Below are 16,910 nucleotides of genomic sequence, written 5' to 3' on the forward strand. Positions count from 1 at the left end.
AAACAAATTAAAAAGAAAATGGTTAAGGCTTGATATTCAAAAAGGAAATCTGTTGGGTTGTATTCTATAGCAATTGGATTGTGAGTTATCCCTTTTTCTCTCAACTGTATTCTTTTACAATTTTTTTCACCAATTTTCATAATAAAAGGTTTGGCAAAAATAGATACCAAATACAAATTCTTGCTACAGAAAAGCCCTCCTTCAATTTTAAACAGTTATTCAGAAAGATGGAAGCTAGTTCAAAAAGCTGTGATTAATAAGGGTAAAATTTACTTTATAACAGCTTAAATGTCACCACCAGCAGGGTTCTGCCTTTAATTTCAACAATGTACTTCAGTTTCTACAAGTTAAAGTATTTCATTCAATCTAAACTGTCAGACTCTAGCTGTGCTAAAACAAAGAGAGACCCTGAAAATCTTTCTTAAATCTGTTAAAAGGGCAGAATTTTACTTAGGGTAGTACCATCAGGGTTTATTAACAACTTACTTTACCTGACCACCTCAGCTTCAGACATTTATTTTCCAGCTGTATTTAGCACTTGACATAATCACTTCTAGAGATATGTGCATAAGGGCATTCCAAATATCATCCAAAGTTTCAGTTATAGTCTCACTATTTTTATAATGCTAGGTTACTAGCAGGAAAATAACATAAAAGATATTACTCTAAAGATATGAGTGGAAAAGGAGGTGGACTGGCCTTGAAGCTAGAGGGAAGGAAGCCAGCAGGACAGACCTAGTGGAACCTTGGCATCTACATGATACCTAGAAGAAGGACCCCAGTAAACTGGGTAGACTCCCCTTAAGGATTGTGGGAGGAAGTAGATACGAGAAGGCAATGGCTAGCAAACTGCATTATTGAAATAAATGCACAATGGTAGTATAATTGGTACCCTTAAGCAACAATTTATTTTTGTTTATAACTGAAGAAGTCAAACCTTAAGTGAGAAGTGTTAATACTCATTAAATATCTATTAAGCACACACTAAACCTTAAAAACATTCTGAGAACAAGGACTCCAAGCTAAACCCTCTTCAAGTCTAGTCTTAGAACAGAGCTAGCAATATAAAAAGTGCTTAAAATGAAACCTGACTGACCACTTACCCAAGAGCACTAACTTCTGCAGAGTCTCAGAGCGATCCACATAGTCTTTAAGTGTGAAGGAAGCTGGGGGTAGAGGGGGTTCTGCAATAATCTGTATAGCATCCTCCTCAGAAATCTGCTGTAGTGGAGAAATTGGGGGCAAATCATCCAGTTCTTGAAGTTCTGATTAAAGACATATGCAAAGAAACGATAAAGCTAAATTATTCCTCTTGTATGCACACTTTTGATCAAGACAAACTATTTCTCAGCTTACATCTCTCACAAATTGGACTAACTTCTGTTTTCTGGGGAGATAAAGGAATAGTAGAGCAAATTCACATCAATGATTTCATTCCCATGTATATTTGTGTGCGTGTGCGTGCTTGTGTGTGTGTGTGTGTGTGTGTGAGAGAGAGAGAGAGAGAGAGAGAGAGAGAGAGAGAGACTGACTTCCAGTGTGGAAACTGTTCATCAATGCAAATCTCCAACTCTGTAACTTCTAGTTATAAAAAAGCATCTGGGAACTGAAAGGTTAAGTGATTCAACTGTGCTTGTTGTTGTTTTAAGTCATTTTCAGTGCTGTAATGGTACTTTCCCATAAACCCAGAACTGTGATATTTGATTCCTCCCTCACTTCCCACACATTCAACTTTTCTGCCTCTGCAATCTCTCTTATCAAGGCCCTCCTTTCTCTAAAACAAAAACAACTCTGGCAGAAATCACATCTCTTCTTGTCTAGACTATTTTAAGGATATTCTTGCTTCAAGATAATCCCTTCTCCAATTCATCTATATGATGCTTTCCAAGTTATCTTTCCAATTATCACTATATTTGAGAGGCAGGATGGTACAATGGAAAAAGTGCTGTATTTGGAAAACAGTTTCAAAGATACCACCTCTGCCACTTATATATCACAGGACCCTGGACAAGTCACTAATTCTCTAGGCTTCAGTTTTCTCATCTGTAAACTGAAAAGACAGGCATAAATATATCTAGTTTATGATGATAAACACAGTCACTAAGGACCCTTCCAGATAGATCTTAAAGCCTATGATCATGTGACTTTTCTATTTAAAATCATGAGTGGCTCCCCAATGCCTAAAGAATCAAATTTAAATTCTTGATTTTGGTATTCAAGATTCTTACAATTCAACCCCAACCTATCTGAGTAGCCCCTTTCTTACCACAGCTTTTCAAGTCGTCTATATTCTAACCAAATTAGCCTATTCTCTGGATCCTGTTTTATCCTGCCCTCTCCCATACCAATTTTTGATCACTGTTCAACAGACTTGAAATTCACTCTACTTCCCACCCCAATTGTGTCTGAAGTTCTTCCCTTCCTCCAAGGGCTAATTCAGGGCAGCTCCTTCTATCAAATGTTTTTTAAATCCCTCAGGAAAGAGTCATCTTCCTCAATGCTTGAATTTTTGCACAGCTACAATCACCCTTACCAAAAAAAAAGACAAGAAGAGGCCTGGACAAGATTTTATGAAGTCAAAGCTCAGGTAAGGTGACCAGTCTTGCTGAGAGGAGATCTCTAAGCTATACTGCATAGGAATGGGCTGTTATGCAGAACTGTGGTTCCTGCCAAACAGGGAAATTCTGGAAACCTTCTTAGCAGCAGCAAAGGCTGGCATTACCCGCTAGGAAGTTAGTGACTACAGGAAGAGAACCCAACAGGGAGAATAATGCCTGATTTTATCTGATGCAGGAAGACTAAGCCTGGCAATATCTTTAGCAAGTAGAAATCTGCCTTTACAACCTTAATGGCAGAAGAAGAAGAAGAACCGTAAGAATGACAGAGGACTGAAGACTGGTTCCTCTTTCCAACAATTATAAAGGACAGAAAAAGCTTGGCAGTGACCTGCATCTAGTTTATGTTTGCTTTTCTGCCGTAGATGAACAACTGCAAACTATACCCAAAGTAAAGGTTGATATCCTTCCTGTAAAGAGAATGGGCTTCTCTCCACCTTCCAGGTAAACAGGGAAAACAAAATGTTACTTATTATTAACAAAGAAAAAAGAGCTGATGGGAAATAAGGAATCCCTGACTTTCATCAGGGTAAAAGTTTGGGACAAAAAGAAGAAAGCAAAGAAAGACCAATAAAGACTTGGGTTAACAAGGCATGAGATTCTTCCAGCAGGAGAGAACTGGACCCCCTTGGGAAGAAAGATACTGCTTTCTCTCCAAAGAAGATTGACTTGAACAAAGTATGGAAGTGCCATCAGGTGAAAGATCATCCAATATAAATGTAGGAAGAAGAGACCATTAAGGCCAACTTAAACCTGCACAAGATAACTCTCAGCAAGGGACTCAAACAACCTTTGTTCAAAAGTCTCTAGATGAGGGGAAACGTACTACCTCCAAAGCTCTTATCTCACTTTGGAGAATTTTTTTTTGTGTTTCTAAAGCTATCAATGAGGACAAGATGTAAAGATGTAAACTAGATAGCAAAGTAAAAGATAATTTTAAAACTGGTTAAACAACTAAATATAAATAGAAGTCATTAATGGGTTGATGCCAAGATTCTTGTAGAGTAGCCCATAATCCTTTATTTTCATGCATGATTATAAACATTAAAAGGGTTTCAGAGCTTATTATAATTCAAACCTTACATATTTAAAATAAGAAAATTGCACCCCAAAGAGGATAAGTGACTTGTTCAAAGTTAAACATGTAGTAAAAAGAACTAAAATCAGGTCTTCTGATTCCAAATTTTATACTCTTTCCACCAAGAAAAGAATACAAACATTAAATTACAAGAATTGCAAACCATCTTCCACAAAACTCCCCAACCCAAACAGTTTGACTAGTTTTAAAAATCTAAACACTTAAAAAGAAGTTGTAAATATTACTATAAAGTAGATCAAAAGTAGTCTTGTAAACAAATACAAAATTTTAAAAATTCATTCCATAATGGTTTAGTTATTGAAAAGTTATGGTTAGTTGTAACAGTAGTTTTGGATGTTTTCTTTTACTAAGTATAAAGTCCGTTACTTTCTACTACTAGTATAATATAGATTATTAATCTATATTAGTATAATATAGCATATATAGATTATTAATCTATATTAGTATAATATAGAATATATTATACTAGCATAATATAGATTATTAATATAAAGAAGTAGTCTAGGTTAATACCAACAGACTAGATGGTCCAACCTAAATTAATTCAGAAACGTAAGTTTGTTCCAAATTTCAGAAGTACCTTCTAGTGATAATTGTAAATCAAAGTTGGTTACTTCAGTCTTGAGTTGTAGTTCAGTAAGGGAAGGAGGGTGAGTATCTTTTGCAGAAATATTCTCATGTTTAGATGAGCTGGGAGCCTGGGAACTATTCCATAAGGAAGAAGTCCTGTAGTTCTTGAATCCCCAGTGGGAAAAACTGTCAGAAGATTGCCAAGGCGGTGCCAAAAGTCCATGTAGAGTTGTTTTCCTTGGCCACATGAACTGATTTCTGATTTGAGTGATTGTGATGAAATTTGTCATTTTCATTGAGTAGAACCATTTGGGTATCTGCTGAATAGACATTGCCATTTTCCATATAACACTGGCATCTATTTTTAAAAGACATACAATAAATAGAAGTTAAAAAAAGCTAAAGAAACATATTTAAACAAGACAACATATGGAATGCAAAAAAAAAGTCCTCATTAAAAATGATCCCTTCAATAAGTATAAAAAAAGTGACTACAGATCAAGAGCTAGAAAGGAATCCAAGTTCAGGCCCTTCATTTTACAGATGAGGAAACTGAGCTCCAGGAAGGTTAAGTTACTTTAACAGTTTTACACATATCTGAGAGACAGACTTGAACTGAGATCCTCTGATTCTAAACTGTTTCCACTGTACCAAATTGTTCTATATAGGTTCTTTCCTTGGGCAGGAAGAGAAGTTATGAACCAGGTGTTTCAAAAGAAAGAGAGGAAGGAATCTGCAGGATGCAGATGTACAGATGGATGAAGAACCTAAGACTGACAAGGACATAATACACAAGTTCAAAATATAAGAGAAAAACATAAGGAAGAGAAAAAACACTTAAAACAAATAACTATAATTATGTCAAATTTATTTATCAATTTGACATTTGTATTAATTTAAAAAATCATTTCAGGAACACAAGAAAAATTTAGTGCACTGAAATTCAATCTTTGAGCAGCAGATTGTGAACCCGAATACCACTGTATTATGGAAATGTGTTTTATGGACTATAAAAGCTGTTAAAACAAAACAAAATCATCTCTGCCTGATATGAACTATCAAAACATTAGGCTGCATGTAAAACACTGAATGCTTTTTTCTTTTCCTTTTTCCACAGAGCTGAGCTAATACTTGATTATTTTAAGTTTACAACTGTTTTCTAAAACAGGAATTTATCACAACAAAAGCAGCTCTATCGAATTCTCTCACTCTAGAGTGGGGGAGAGGGGTGTGAATTTTGATTGTGGAAAAATAATACAGCTTTTAACAAAAAAAAGGTCACAACTCAGCAAGTTCAATGAAATAACTGCAATAAGAATCTGGCAGCCTAGAAAATATAAATTTCTCTCCAACAAAAAACAAAATTGGGAAAGATGCTATCTTTCCCTTTCCTCAACAAATTTTCCCTTTTCTAAAGAAGATGTTTATGAGAATAATAAATGCTTTTTAAAGATATTTGTGGGGATGGCTAGGTGGTTCAGTGAATAGAGCGCTGGCCCTGGAGTCAGGAGTACCTGAGTTCAAATCCAGCCTCAGACACAATAATTACCTAGCTGTATGTCCTTGGGCAAGACACTTAACCCCATTTGCCTTGCAAAAACTTAAAAAACAAAAAGATATTTGTGAATTTAGAAGGTCAACATGGCTAGACAATAGTCTTTTTCTTATGAAATGAACTGACATTTTCATTTGATTTCATAAAAAAAATCAAAATTAGGATCTTAAAAACTGCTTGAATTTATCTACTAGCAATTTTTCTTCTACATTTTTCTTGCTGGATCTCCTGGCCAATGAGGAACTACAAAAAAGGCCCAAGCTACCTTCATTTTATTTTTTACCTTTAAGATTTATTGCTTATATATAGTTTTCACATAAATACTTCTCACTATCCAAACTCCACTACAAAGTACATTTTCCATTTTATCATCTGTTAATAAAAAAGGAATAATGGTCCTTTAATTTTGACAACATAAAAATGATCATTCCAAGTGACTAAAGAATTGCTGCCCCTCCCTGTTGATATTATTTACATTATTATAGTTAATGTCTGTCATACATTAGGTTCTTAATAAATATTTTAAGTTTCATAGTTTATTTTGTTTCTTTCAGATGGTTATTCTTTCTACCCTCTATCACTTCATATAAATTTGCACGTTTCACTAAATTCTTCATAGGATTGAAAATTTAATGTTAACTGTTAAACCCTGAGGCCACATGTATTTTTTTTTGAACAATAAAAATACTTTTAAGTAAATGAAATCTAAATTTGATCACAAAGTCAAGAAACAAAAGTAATGACAGGGGAGAACACTGAGGTTTAGTGATGAAGTTACTTGCTCATGGCTACAAAGTTATTAAAGGAATCTGAAATCCATAGTCTCCCTTCTATATAGTACAGTAAAATAATTCCACTGTGATACAATTTGCCTAACCAGTGGACACATTTTGTTTCTTGTTTTTTGATATTTTGAATTCATGCTAGTATGAAACTGTTTCTATTGAAGTATCTTTTCTTGTTCTCAATATACTTCTTGGAATACAGTCACAGCAGTGACCTCTTTGGGCAAAAATATACAAACAACTTATTAACTTTTCTCCTATAATTTCAAATCATTTTCCTGAAAAGGTGAATGAGCGAGCCTTCTTTCCATAACCTTTTCAATAGTTTTTCCATTTTCTAACATCTTTACTAGTCTGATAAGTGTGAACTGATTTCAGTGTTACTTTACTCTAAATAGTAATTCTGAACATTTTCCAAGTTATTATTAAGAGTTTATAAAATCTTCTTCCATAGGGTTTGACTACTTGTCCTTTGGGTTTTTAATGTTCAGTCACATCTTATTTATTATGATCCCATGGTCTACATAATGTTCAATACTGTCCACATGGTTTTTTTTGGCAAAAATGCTAGAGTAATTTGCCATTTCCTTCTCTACCATATTAAGTTAACAGAGGTTAAGTGATGTACCCAGGGTCACACAGCTAATAAGTTTTTGAGGCTGGATTTGAATTTAGGTCTTCCTGACTCCAGACTCATAGCTCTATCTACTGAGCCATCTAATTGCCACTGCCTGTTTTTTTCCCCCTTTGGGACATGCTTTTTTTTCTTTTTAGGTTTTTTTGCAAGGCAGTGGGGTTAAGTGGCTTGCCCAAGGCCACACAGCTAGGTAATTATTAGTGTCTGTGGCTGGATTTGAATTCAGGTAACTCCCGAATCCAGGGCTGGTGCTCCATTCACTGTGCCACCTAGCTATCCCTGGGACATGCTGCTTAAATATATTTATGTGTCCCTTTCCTGTAGACTTTAAATGTCAGACTTTTATCAGCTATTTAAAAGATTTACCTCCACTTTATATTTTCTTCTGATACCAACTACATGGATTTTTACAAGAGTTTTTGAATTTTTTTTATAATCTATTCTCTCTCTCTGTCTCTCTCTAATCATCAGAAGCAGCATGGTTTAAAGGAAATGACTTTGGAGTCAGAAGACCAGTGTTTGGATCCTTTCTCTTATACTTACCACCTAAAGTGTCCTTGGGCAAGGCACAGCCTAGTTAGGATTCATGTCCTCTTTTCTAAAAGAAGAGGGCTAGATTCACTTTTTCTTCCAGCTCCAAAACTATGATCTTAAGATGTATAGTCCACCGACTGTGTGGTATAGGGGAAAGAGTACTCTTTTTTATATTCTGTAAGCACTATGTTCAAATTCCTCCTCTAACACTTTCTAGCTGTATAATCTTGGTCAAGTCATTTAACATTTAACTCAATAGATCAGAATTCATCTATTAACCATAGATGGTTATTCTCCACATTGCTGAAAATAGAGACCCTTTATATGATCTTTTCAATCCCATGGGTGAATTATGAAAGATCACTACACTCAAAAAAGATTTAGCAATTTACTGTTCAGGGTCATATAATTTGGTAACATAACAAGAAAACAGAAATCACCACAAATATTAAAAAGAACAATATTTCCTGGTATAGGTCATAGTAGTTTTATATCCAGGATTGAATTTTTCTCTCCCCCCTCCCCCCAAGTCCCCTCACCCAGTCTGAGGAGTAACAGGAGGAAGGGGAATAAAGCTTAACAACTGGGGCAAAACTAAAACATTTTTAAAATTAAAATCAAAGTGGCTAGAATCTGCTAACAGGTAATTGCAAGTGGTCATTACTATAAGACCCTGATTCTTTCAACTCAGGAACAGATTCAGTGAATTTTGACTGTGGTAACTGTCCACTGTATTTTCCTACTTTAGACAATCAGGTGGTACAGTAGATGGTCTCAAGACATTTTCTGGCTGTATGAACTGGGATCTTTTAACCCTGTTTACCTCCATTTCCTCATCTATAAAATGAACTGGAGAAGGAAATGGCATACCATCCCAGTATCCTTACCATGGAAACCTAGTTTGTGTAACCAAGAGACAAACATGACTGAAAAGCAATAATAGATTCTTCAAAGACTGAATAGATAGTAAAAGGATGCAATTTCCAGGGTCAAGTATATATAGCTTGCAAAATTCTCATAATATTTAAATATGCTGAAACTGATTGTAATCGTTGTGAAAACTTCAGGGATATTTGTTAATGAATCTGAACACATCAAAGCAAATCATACCTTCCTGACGATACTGATACTAACTGCTTGATACCAGGCAATTACCTTAGGAAAGGTCAAACTTACTCTAATAAATCCCAAATATGAAAATTCTCTATCACTCAGTTGTAGTCCTGGGACTTTCATAAGATGTAAATTTTCCTCAAATAACTGTGATAGTATAACTGGTATAAAATAGTCAGCTGGGATTCATTGTCTAGGACATCTGGACACTCCATATCCTCAAATACCATTACTTCTGTGGGGAATTGTACAAATCTATATGGGATGGACCAATTACTGTTTTCCAAAGACCACGGTATGCCCCTAAGTATTGTAGTAGACATTGCTTGGGCTTGGAATCAGGAAGACTCATTTCCTGAATTCAAATCTGGTCTCAGACACTTAATCACTGTGTGACCTTGGAGAAGTCACTTAACCCTGTTTTTCTGTTTCCTCATCTGTAAAATGACTGGAGAAGCAAACAGCAAAAGTGGCTTCAGTATCTTAGCTAAGAAAACTCCAAATAGAGTTGTCAAGAGTTGGACACAACAATAAAACAGAGGCTAAAGTAAACTCCACCCCTGAATCTTTCTTTGTTTCCCAATGCTTGTTCTGAGGTCATCTTTCAGCAAAGTCATCATTCTCTTCTCAAAAACAACCAGAATATACAAGGCCAAACAACCCATAATTTTTGACAGATGACAGTTTTGCCTCTCTAGTTTGGCTCCTTCTAATCATGTTCCTGTATCAGACTGTTACATGTTCTGTTCTTTTGGTCCTTTGTCTTTTCTTTCTTTTTGCTTTAAATTTTGAATTAATACTTTTCCCCCAATTACATAAAAATAATTTTAAAAAATTTTTCATTCTAAATTGTCTCTTCCTCCCTCCCTTCTCTTTTCACTGTGAGGAGGCAAGTAATTAGACATAGGTTGTTATATACAGTCATGCAAAACATTTCTATACTAGTTATGTTGTGAAAGAAAAGCCAGACCAAAAAAAAAAGCCAAATACAAAGGAAAAGAAAAATAAAGTTTAAAAAAGTATGCTTCAATATGCATTCAGACTCCATTAGTTCTTTCTCTGAGATGAATAGCATTTTTCATCCTAAGTCCTTCAGAATTGTTTTGGCTCATTGTAATGCTGAGAATAACTACATTATTCACAACTGATCATCTTACAATACTTGTGCTACTGTGAACAATATTCTCACAGTTCCTCTTATTTCACTTTGCATCAGTTCATGTAAATCTTTCCAGTTTTTCTGAAATCCACCTGCTCATCATTTCTTATAGCAGACAGTATTCCATCACAATCATATACCACAACTTGTTCAGCCATTTCCCAATTGAGGGGAATGCCCTCAAATTTCTAAATCTTTGCCACCACAGAGCTGTTACAAATAGCTTTGTATATATAGGTCCCCTCCTTTTTAAAAAAATGTCTTTAGGATACAGTCCTAGTAGAATTGTGTTTATTACTCTACTGGTCTGTGCTCTGGTCTTTGTGCATCCACAAAAAACCTTTTCTACCCTGGAACTGTAACCAGGGTCCCTGATTCTCTACAACCACAAGCTCCAGTGTGCCAGTGCTCCTCTTTACCCTGGGACTGTAAACCAGATCTGAATATGGATGATGTAACAGAGTCCTTCACTTATAATCAGCAAAAGGACCTTTGTAATTTTCTGACCAAATGTTTGACAGCTTTGTAAGTAGTAGCTCTCTGCTGCTGATTCATTCCCCCCCCCCCCCCCCCCCCCCCGGACTCCAAGGTCTGCTGTTGATGTGTGTAGCACAGCATGTACTGCTGCATCCTGGGCTAAAGTGTACTTCACTCTCACTTCGGTGCAAGAGACCTTTCCTGCCAGCCTGATAAGTTGCCTTGGCCAGGAAGATTCTTTCACCCCTTCTTCTTGTGGGGCCTGCCACTTCTGAAAGAAAAAAGACAGCACATTCAGTGGTGACCATGAATGGGTGACTTGGTCTGGGAAATTAGCCATGGTCAACTGATTGATAGTCCTTTCCAGAAATGTGGTACTGACTTGAGTATTCATGTTGCCATAAAAGGAAGATAGCCAGAGTGTACTCAGTGTATCAGAGATTCTCAAGTTTTTTTTGTAGGTACAAACTACTTTTTTTCTTAAAACAAAGATTAAGACTATCAGTGAGTGGTGCTGATCTGAGTAAACCTGATGAGGAGCCCTTGCTAGAAGTGACAATTGTCTTAGGATACTTAGCACAAGATTCTGATCTACTGGTGATTGACCCCCCCTTGCTTTAGGTAAATATCATTATAAGTAATATTTAAAAGTCTGGAATAGATGTTATATAGGATAGAAGTCATGAGATTAAGAATTCTTAAACTTGAATCCCCAGATGCCCAAGTTTCCATGAATAGATTTCAGGCTCTGTGAACTTGGTGGAAACAAAATTACATCTTTGTTTCAATATAATTGGTTTGCTTTGTAATCCTGTGTATTTAAATTTATGCATTTAAAAACATTCCCCTGAGAAAGAGTATATGAGGCACAAAAACAGATCAGAACATCACCTTTAGACCTAGCATCATCACTATTCAACTTTCCATGTCACTTCTCTTTACCTGAAATTCTTACGTAAAATGGAAAGAGCACCTCCATTACTTTCCACATGGAGTTGTTTTTACCTAGATCCTCCTCATTAGTTAGAATTTGATGCTCATGAGATTCAAAATGTTTGCAGACATTACCATCTTGAAATCTTGACATCATTTTCAATTCTTTATTTTACTCATTCCCACATCTAATAAGTTGCCATTGTCAATTCTACTTTCAAAACATCTCTCAATCCACTTCTCTCTACTCACAAAACTACCAACTAGTTCAGTCCTTCATCCCATCTTCTCAAATGAATTACTGACAATAGCCTCTTAATTGGTAATTCTGCATCCAGTCCATTCTCTCTCCAATCCATTCCAAAATGATATTCTTCAATTCAAAGTTTTAAAAATAAATGTTGAAAATTGTTTTTACATGTAACTGGGGTAAAATAAAATATTAAATAAATGATGTTCCTCAAAAAAATCTGGCATTGCCTACTCAAGAAGCCTTCTTGATTCTCTACCATCTCTATGAAAAAACACAAACATCTCTGTCATTTAAAATCACATAGCTCAAATACAGCTTTCAAAGTGATTGTGCATCTGGGGCGGCTAGGAGGCATAGTGAATTAAGCACCGGCCTTGGAGTCAGGAGTACCTGGGTTCAAATCCGGTCTTGGACACCTAATAATTACCTAGCTGTGTGGACTTGGGCAAGCCACTTAACTCTATTTGCCTTGCAAAAACCCAAAGTGATTGTGCATCAATCTCCCTGCTCCTATCCCATCTACATTTCAGTCAATCTCATCAACTGTTTGTTCCTCCTACTTTGAACAAACTATTCCCAAATGCCTAGAATTCTCTAGATCCTCACTTTTGCCTACTTGAAATCTTGGTTTCCTTGAAGGTTCAGCTCAAATCCTACCAAGGCACTCTCTGATCCCTCCCAGCTGAGATCTCCATGCCCTACAAAATTACCATGCATATATTTTGTAAGGAGCTCCAAACAATTGGTAGTCAAAGAGAGACCCTGTTTGTAAAAAAAATCCTCACTTGATCACTTCTAGCTATCATTCTATATACCTTGGCTTCTAACCCCATCATTCAAATGAAACTTCTGTCCAATAATCTCTTAATTGTCAAAATCTAATAACCTTTTCTTAGTCCTCATTTATCCTGTTATCTCTATAGCAAGTAAGAGTGTCAATCAGCCTTTTTCCTGAATTTGTTCTCATCTCCAGGAATTCAGGCTGCTCCTCTTTTCCTAGTTCTCCTTTTAATGACTGACTACTTCTTCACTCCTTCCTTTTTTAGTTCTTCAGCCATGTCACTCCTACAAAGCACAGATATTCCTCAAGTTTCTGACCTGGAACCATTTTGCTTTTTTCTCTATGCTCATTCACCTAAGTGATCTCATCTTTTCTATGAAGATGATTCTCAGAATGATCTATCCAGGGATTATATTTAGGTAACTACATGTCCACCAATGTCCTGAATTCTAGAAACACATCCCCAATTCTCTTTTGGATATCTCAAACTAGATGTGTCAGAGATTCCTGGAACTCAACATGATCTCCCCCCTCCCCTTGCCTCCCAACTTTCTTATTATTGTCAAGGGAACCACTCTCCTTCCAACCACCCATGTTCAAAGCCTCATTGTTGTTCTTACCACAACTTTCATTCAAATATCCAATGTAATATCAAATTATGTTACTTGTACCTTCAGGAATATCTCTTTTACATCCCAATCTCTAGATTCACAAACACTACTACTCTTGTGCAGGGTGTCATTATTTCTCACATATATTATTGCAATGGACTTCTAATTGGTCTCCCTAACCTAAATCTCTTCCCCACTCCAACCTATCCTTCACCCAGCTGCCAAAGTGATTTTCCTAAAGCATAGGTCAAATGTGTCACTCTACCCCATCCCAATAAATAAATTACCCTATAACCTTTAGAATTAAATATAAAAAGTCCATGTTTGACCTTTAAAGGTCCCTTCAGGTAATAATAGAAAGGGAAATTCCATTACAAATAACAACAAAATAAATGAAGCATCAAGGGATTCATCTACCAAAACACACAAAAGATTTGTAGAGACTCAATTATGAAGTTCTCCTTAAATAAAAAACAACTTAAATAGCTGGAAGAATATTTCATGGTCATGGCAGTCATGTCAATAATAATGATACTACCAAAGTTAATTTACATTTTTAATGCTATGCAAATTATCAAAGGGATACTTTATAAAATTTGATAAAAAAATAAAAACAAAATTCATTTGGAAGATGAAAAATATCCAAAATAGAAAGGGAAATTACAGATGAGGAAGAGACATAGCACTTCCAGCCTCAAACTGTATTGTAAAGTTGAGGAGCCAGAGAATTCTAAGCATTTGGCAATAGTCTGTTCAAATTATCTCTGGTATTGGCTAAAAAAACAGATTAGATCAACATAAGAGATTACACAAAGAAATCAGAAACAACAGAATTCAAAAACCCAGTGTTTGAAAAACTGGAAAATGTATTTTATAGGAAAGAACTTCCTACGAGATTAAAAAAAAAATCAACATGGAAAACTGAAAATATCTCCTGCAAAAAGTTAGGCTTAGACAAACATCTTATACTATATTCCACAATATACTGTAAATGGATATGTGATATGATGATATGATATTAATTTTTATTCTAAACAAAATTAGAAGAAAAGCAGATCATATACATTTCAGCTTTGAGTAGATTTACTTAACCAGACCAAAACAGTTAACTTTGATTATATAAAAGTGAAAAATTTTTGCATGGAAAAAAAAAGGAATGCACCTACCACAACAATAGAAGAAATCAATAGGGGGTGAATCTTTACATCAAATTTACCTGATAAGGACCTGATATCCAAAAATCAGAAACAATTAACACAAACACATATATAAAAGCAAAAGCTAATCCCCAAAAGATAAGTTATCAAAAGATTTGGCCAAACAGTCCTGAAAAGAATTACAAATTATTAACTACTTCAAACAATGTTCTAAATCACTGATACTAAGAAATATATAAATCAAAACAGCCCTAAATTTTCAATTTCACACCACTTACCTCATTCACAATTGACAAAAGTAACAAAAAGAACACAATAGTCAATGTTGGAAGGGCTTGGGGAAGATAAGCATACAGTAAGAAATGATAAATGCAATATGGAGAAGCATGGAAAGATCTACATGAACTGATATGGAGTGAAGTAAGCAGAGGCAAAAAATACACACAATGGAAATGGAAAGAACAAGTATTCATACACATAAGAAAAAAGAGAAAGTGAATGTTTTAAAATTATAAAGAACAAGCATGGCTAAAAAAGAGGTGATATGAAATTCCCATCTCACCCAACCCTTTTGTAGAGATAAGAGATTTTCAAGTGTTGCACTTTGCACTTATTTTCAGACTTTTTCCAATATATTTTCTAATTTTTTCCTTCCTTTTCTTCAATACTGTTTATTAGGATAGTTCTATGAGAGGGGGAAAAATACCAGGGAAAACTATGCTTATGCAAAAAAAAAAAAAAGATACCAATGAAACATCAATGAAAAGATCAGTCCCTTACAATATGACCCCTTTCTATCTATCCTTTCATTATCTTCACATTTACTGCACTGCATATATTCTATGATCCAGTTAACCTGAGACTCTGTCTCTCAGCTCACCACTCTACCTCTTAGCATCCCTGTTCCTTCAAACTCAGCTCTAATTCCATATTCTATCTGAGAATACTTTATACATTATTTACATTATATGGAAAACATCTCATATGTATATTATTTGCATGTGTTCTCCATTACAAGGTAACCTCCTAGAGAACAACAACCATGTTTATAGCCTGACTTCCTAGTCTTAGTGCTTAGCTGACATAGTAAGGACAATAATAAACACTTGTTGACTGATGTTATAAAAAAAATAGATGATTTGAAAAGGAAAGAGGACTGTAGATATATGGCAGGTGAGAGAGATAACCATTAACATGCATTGTGCCCCATTGCTACTTTCATGAAATCAGGAGAAAGTAAAGAATACTACTCCTGCAATGAATTTTTGGGAGACTGTGGGTAATAATAATTATATTAATAATAATAATAATAATAAATAGCTAGGATTAACAGTGTTTTAAGGTTTGAAAGATGCTTTTCATAGTATATTATTTTATACTCACAACCCTAGAACAATATTAATCATTATTATTCTTTATTCTTATTATTATTCTTTATTATGATTATTCACAATCTCCATTATTCCCTTTTTACAGAAGTGGAAAATGAGGCCAAAAGAAATTTATGTGACTTGCCCAGCATCAGCCAGCTAATAAATATGAGGCAGGATTCAATTTTATTCACTGGTATAGTGTCATAGCACTATGACAAGATTAGTTGGTTCTTGTCCTTTGTTACTGAAGACCAAAATGACATCACTATGTTTGAGACAAATTACAGTGTGTCCTACTGTGGTTGATCAGACCAATATGAGTTCAGAATGCTCTACCACAAGTTGAGCACAAATAGTCCATGTGAACACCTGGGGTGGGTACTGTAAACTTATGGATGTCATGCTTCCTTTGCACTACTTCAATTCTGCCTTCCTCATAGAGTGCAGCACCCTTGATGATCAGGGCACACCATGCTGGGTGGTCCTGTGCCAGTGTCTCCCATACTATACAGTCAATTTTAAAGTTCTTCAATGAGACCTTCAGGATATCTTGGTATCACTTCTTCTGACCCCCATGTAATCACTTGCCCTATGTTAGTTCTCCATAAAAGTTTTTTTTGGCAAGGGTACACCCAGTATTGTTAGAATAATATTGTTAGAATGGTGTCCAGCCCATCACAGTTGTGCTCTCTGTAGTAATGTTGGAATGCTGGGCAGTTTAGCTCGAGAAAGGACCTCAGTGTTTGGTACATTCTCTTGCCAGGTGATCTTCAGAATCTTCCTAAGACAATTTAAATGGAAGCAATTCAGTTTCCTGACAAGGCACTGATAGACTGTCCAGGTTTCACAGGCATAGAGTAATGAGGTCAGCACAATGGCTCTTAAGTTTGGTAGTCAGTCTATTATCTCTTCTCTCCCACACTTTCTTTCAGAGTTTCCCAAATACTGAGCTAGCTCTGGCAATGCAAATGTCAACTTCATTGTTGATGTGTACCTACCTGGAAAGGACACTGCCAAGGTTAAGTAAACTTGTCCACACAGTACTCAAAACTTCTCCAGTTGCTGTAAGCAATGGTTCCACATATGGATGGTATGGTTCTGGCTGATGGAGCACCTAGGTTTTCTTGGTGTTAATTGTTACACCAAAATTAGCACAAGCAGCAGAGAATCAATCTATACTTTGTTACATCTCAGTTGCAGAGGCTGCACTGAGTGCACAATCATCTGCAAACAGAAGACCATGCACCAGCACTCCCTC

At 35.6% G+C, this 16,910-nt stretch overlaps 1 protein-coding gene across 5 annotated transcripts in view; it reads right to left on the reverse strand.

The window, feature by feature from the left end:
* Nucleotides 1-16,910, reverse strand: part of MTERF3 (mitochondrial transcription termination factor 3) — a 66,166-nt gene that overhangs the window by 43,663 nt on the left and 5,593 nt on the right. For 3 of the 5 annotated variants that reach the window (XM_074200341.1, XM_074200340.1, XM_074200338.1), the window contains exons 2-3: nt 4,295-4,642; nt 1,104-1,265 (exon numbers count right to left, since the gene is read on the reverse strand). In XM_074200341.1, the coding sequence (XP_074056442.1) occupies nt 1,104-1,265; nt 4,295-4,622 (490 nt within the window). In that variant the 5' untranslated portion in view covers nt 4,623-4,642. Of the gene's footprint in view, nt 1-1,103; nt 1,266-4,294; nt 4,643-10,740; nt 15,209-16,910 lie in introns of those variants that run through there. The other 2 variants (XM_074200339.1, XM_074200337.1) reach the window with 2 other exon arrangements.

The sequence above is a fragment of the Macrotis lagotis genome, chromosome X (assembly GCF_037893015.1).
Source record: "Macrotis lagotis isolate mMagLag1 chromosome X, bilby.v1.9.chrom.fasta, whole genome shotgun sequence".
NCBI classification, from domain to species: Eukaryota; Metazoa; Chordata; class Mammalia; order Peramelemorphia; family Peramelidae; genus Macrotis; species Macrotis lagotis.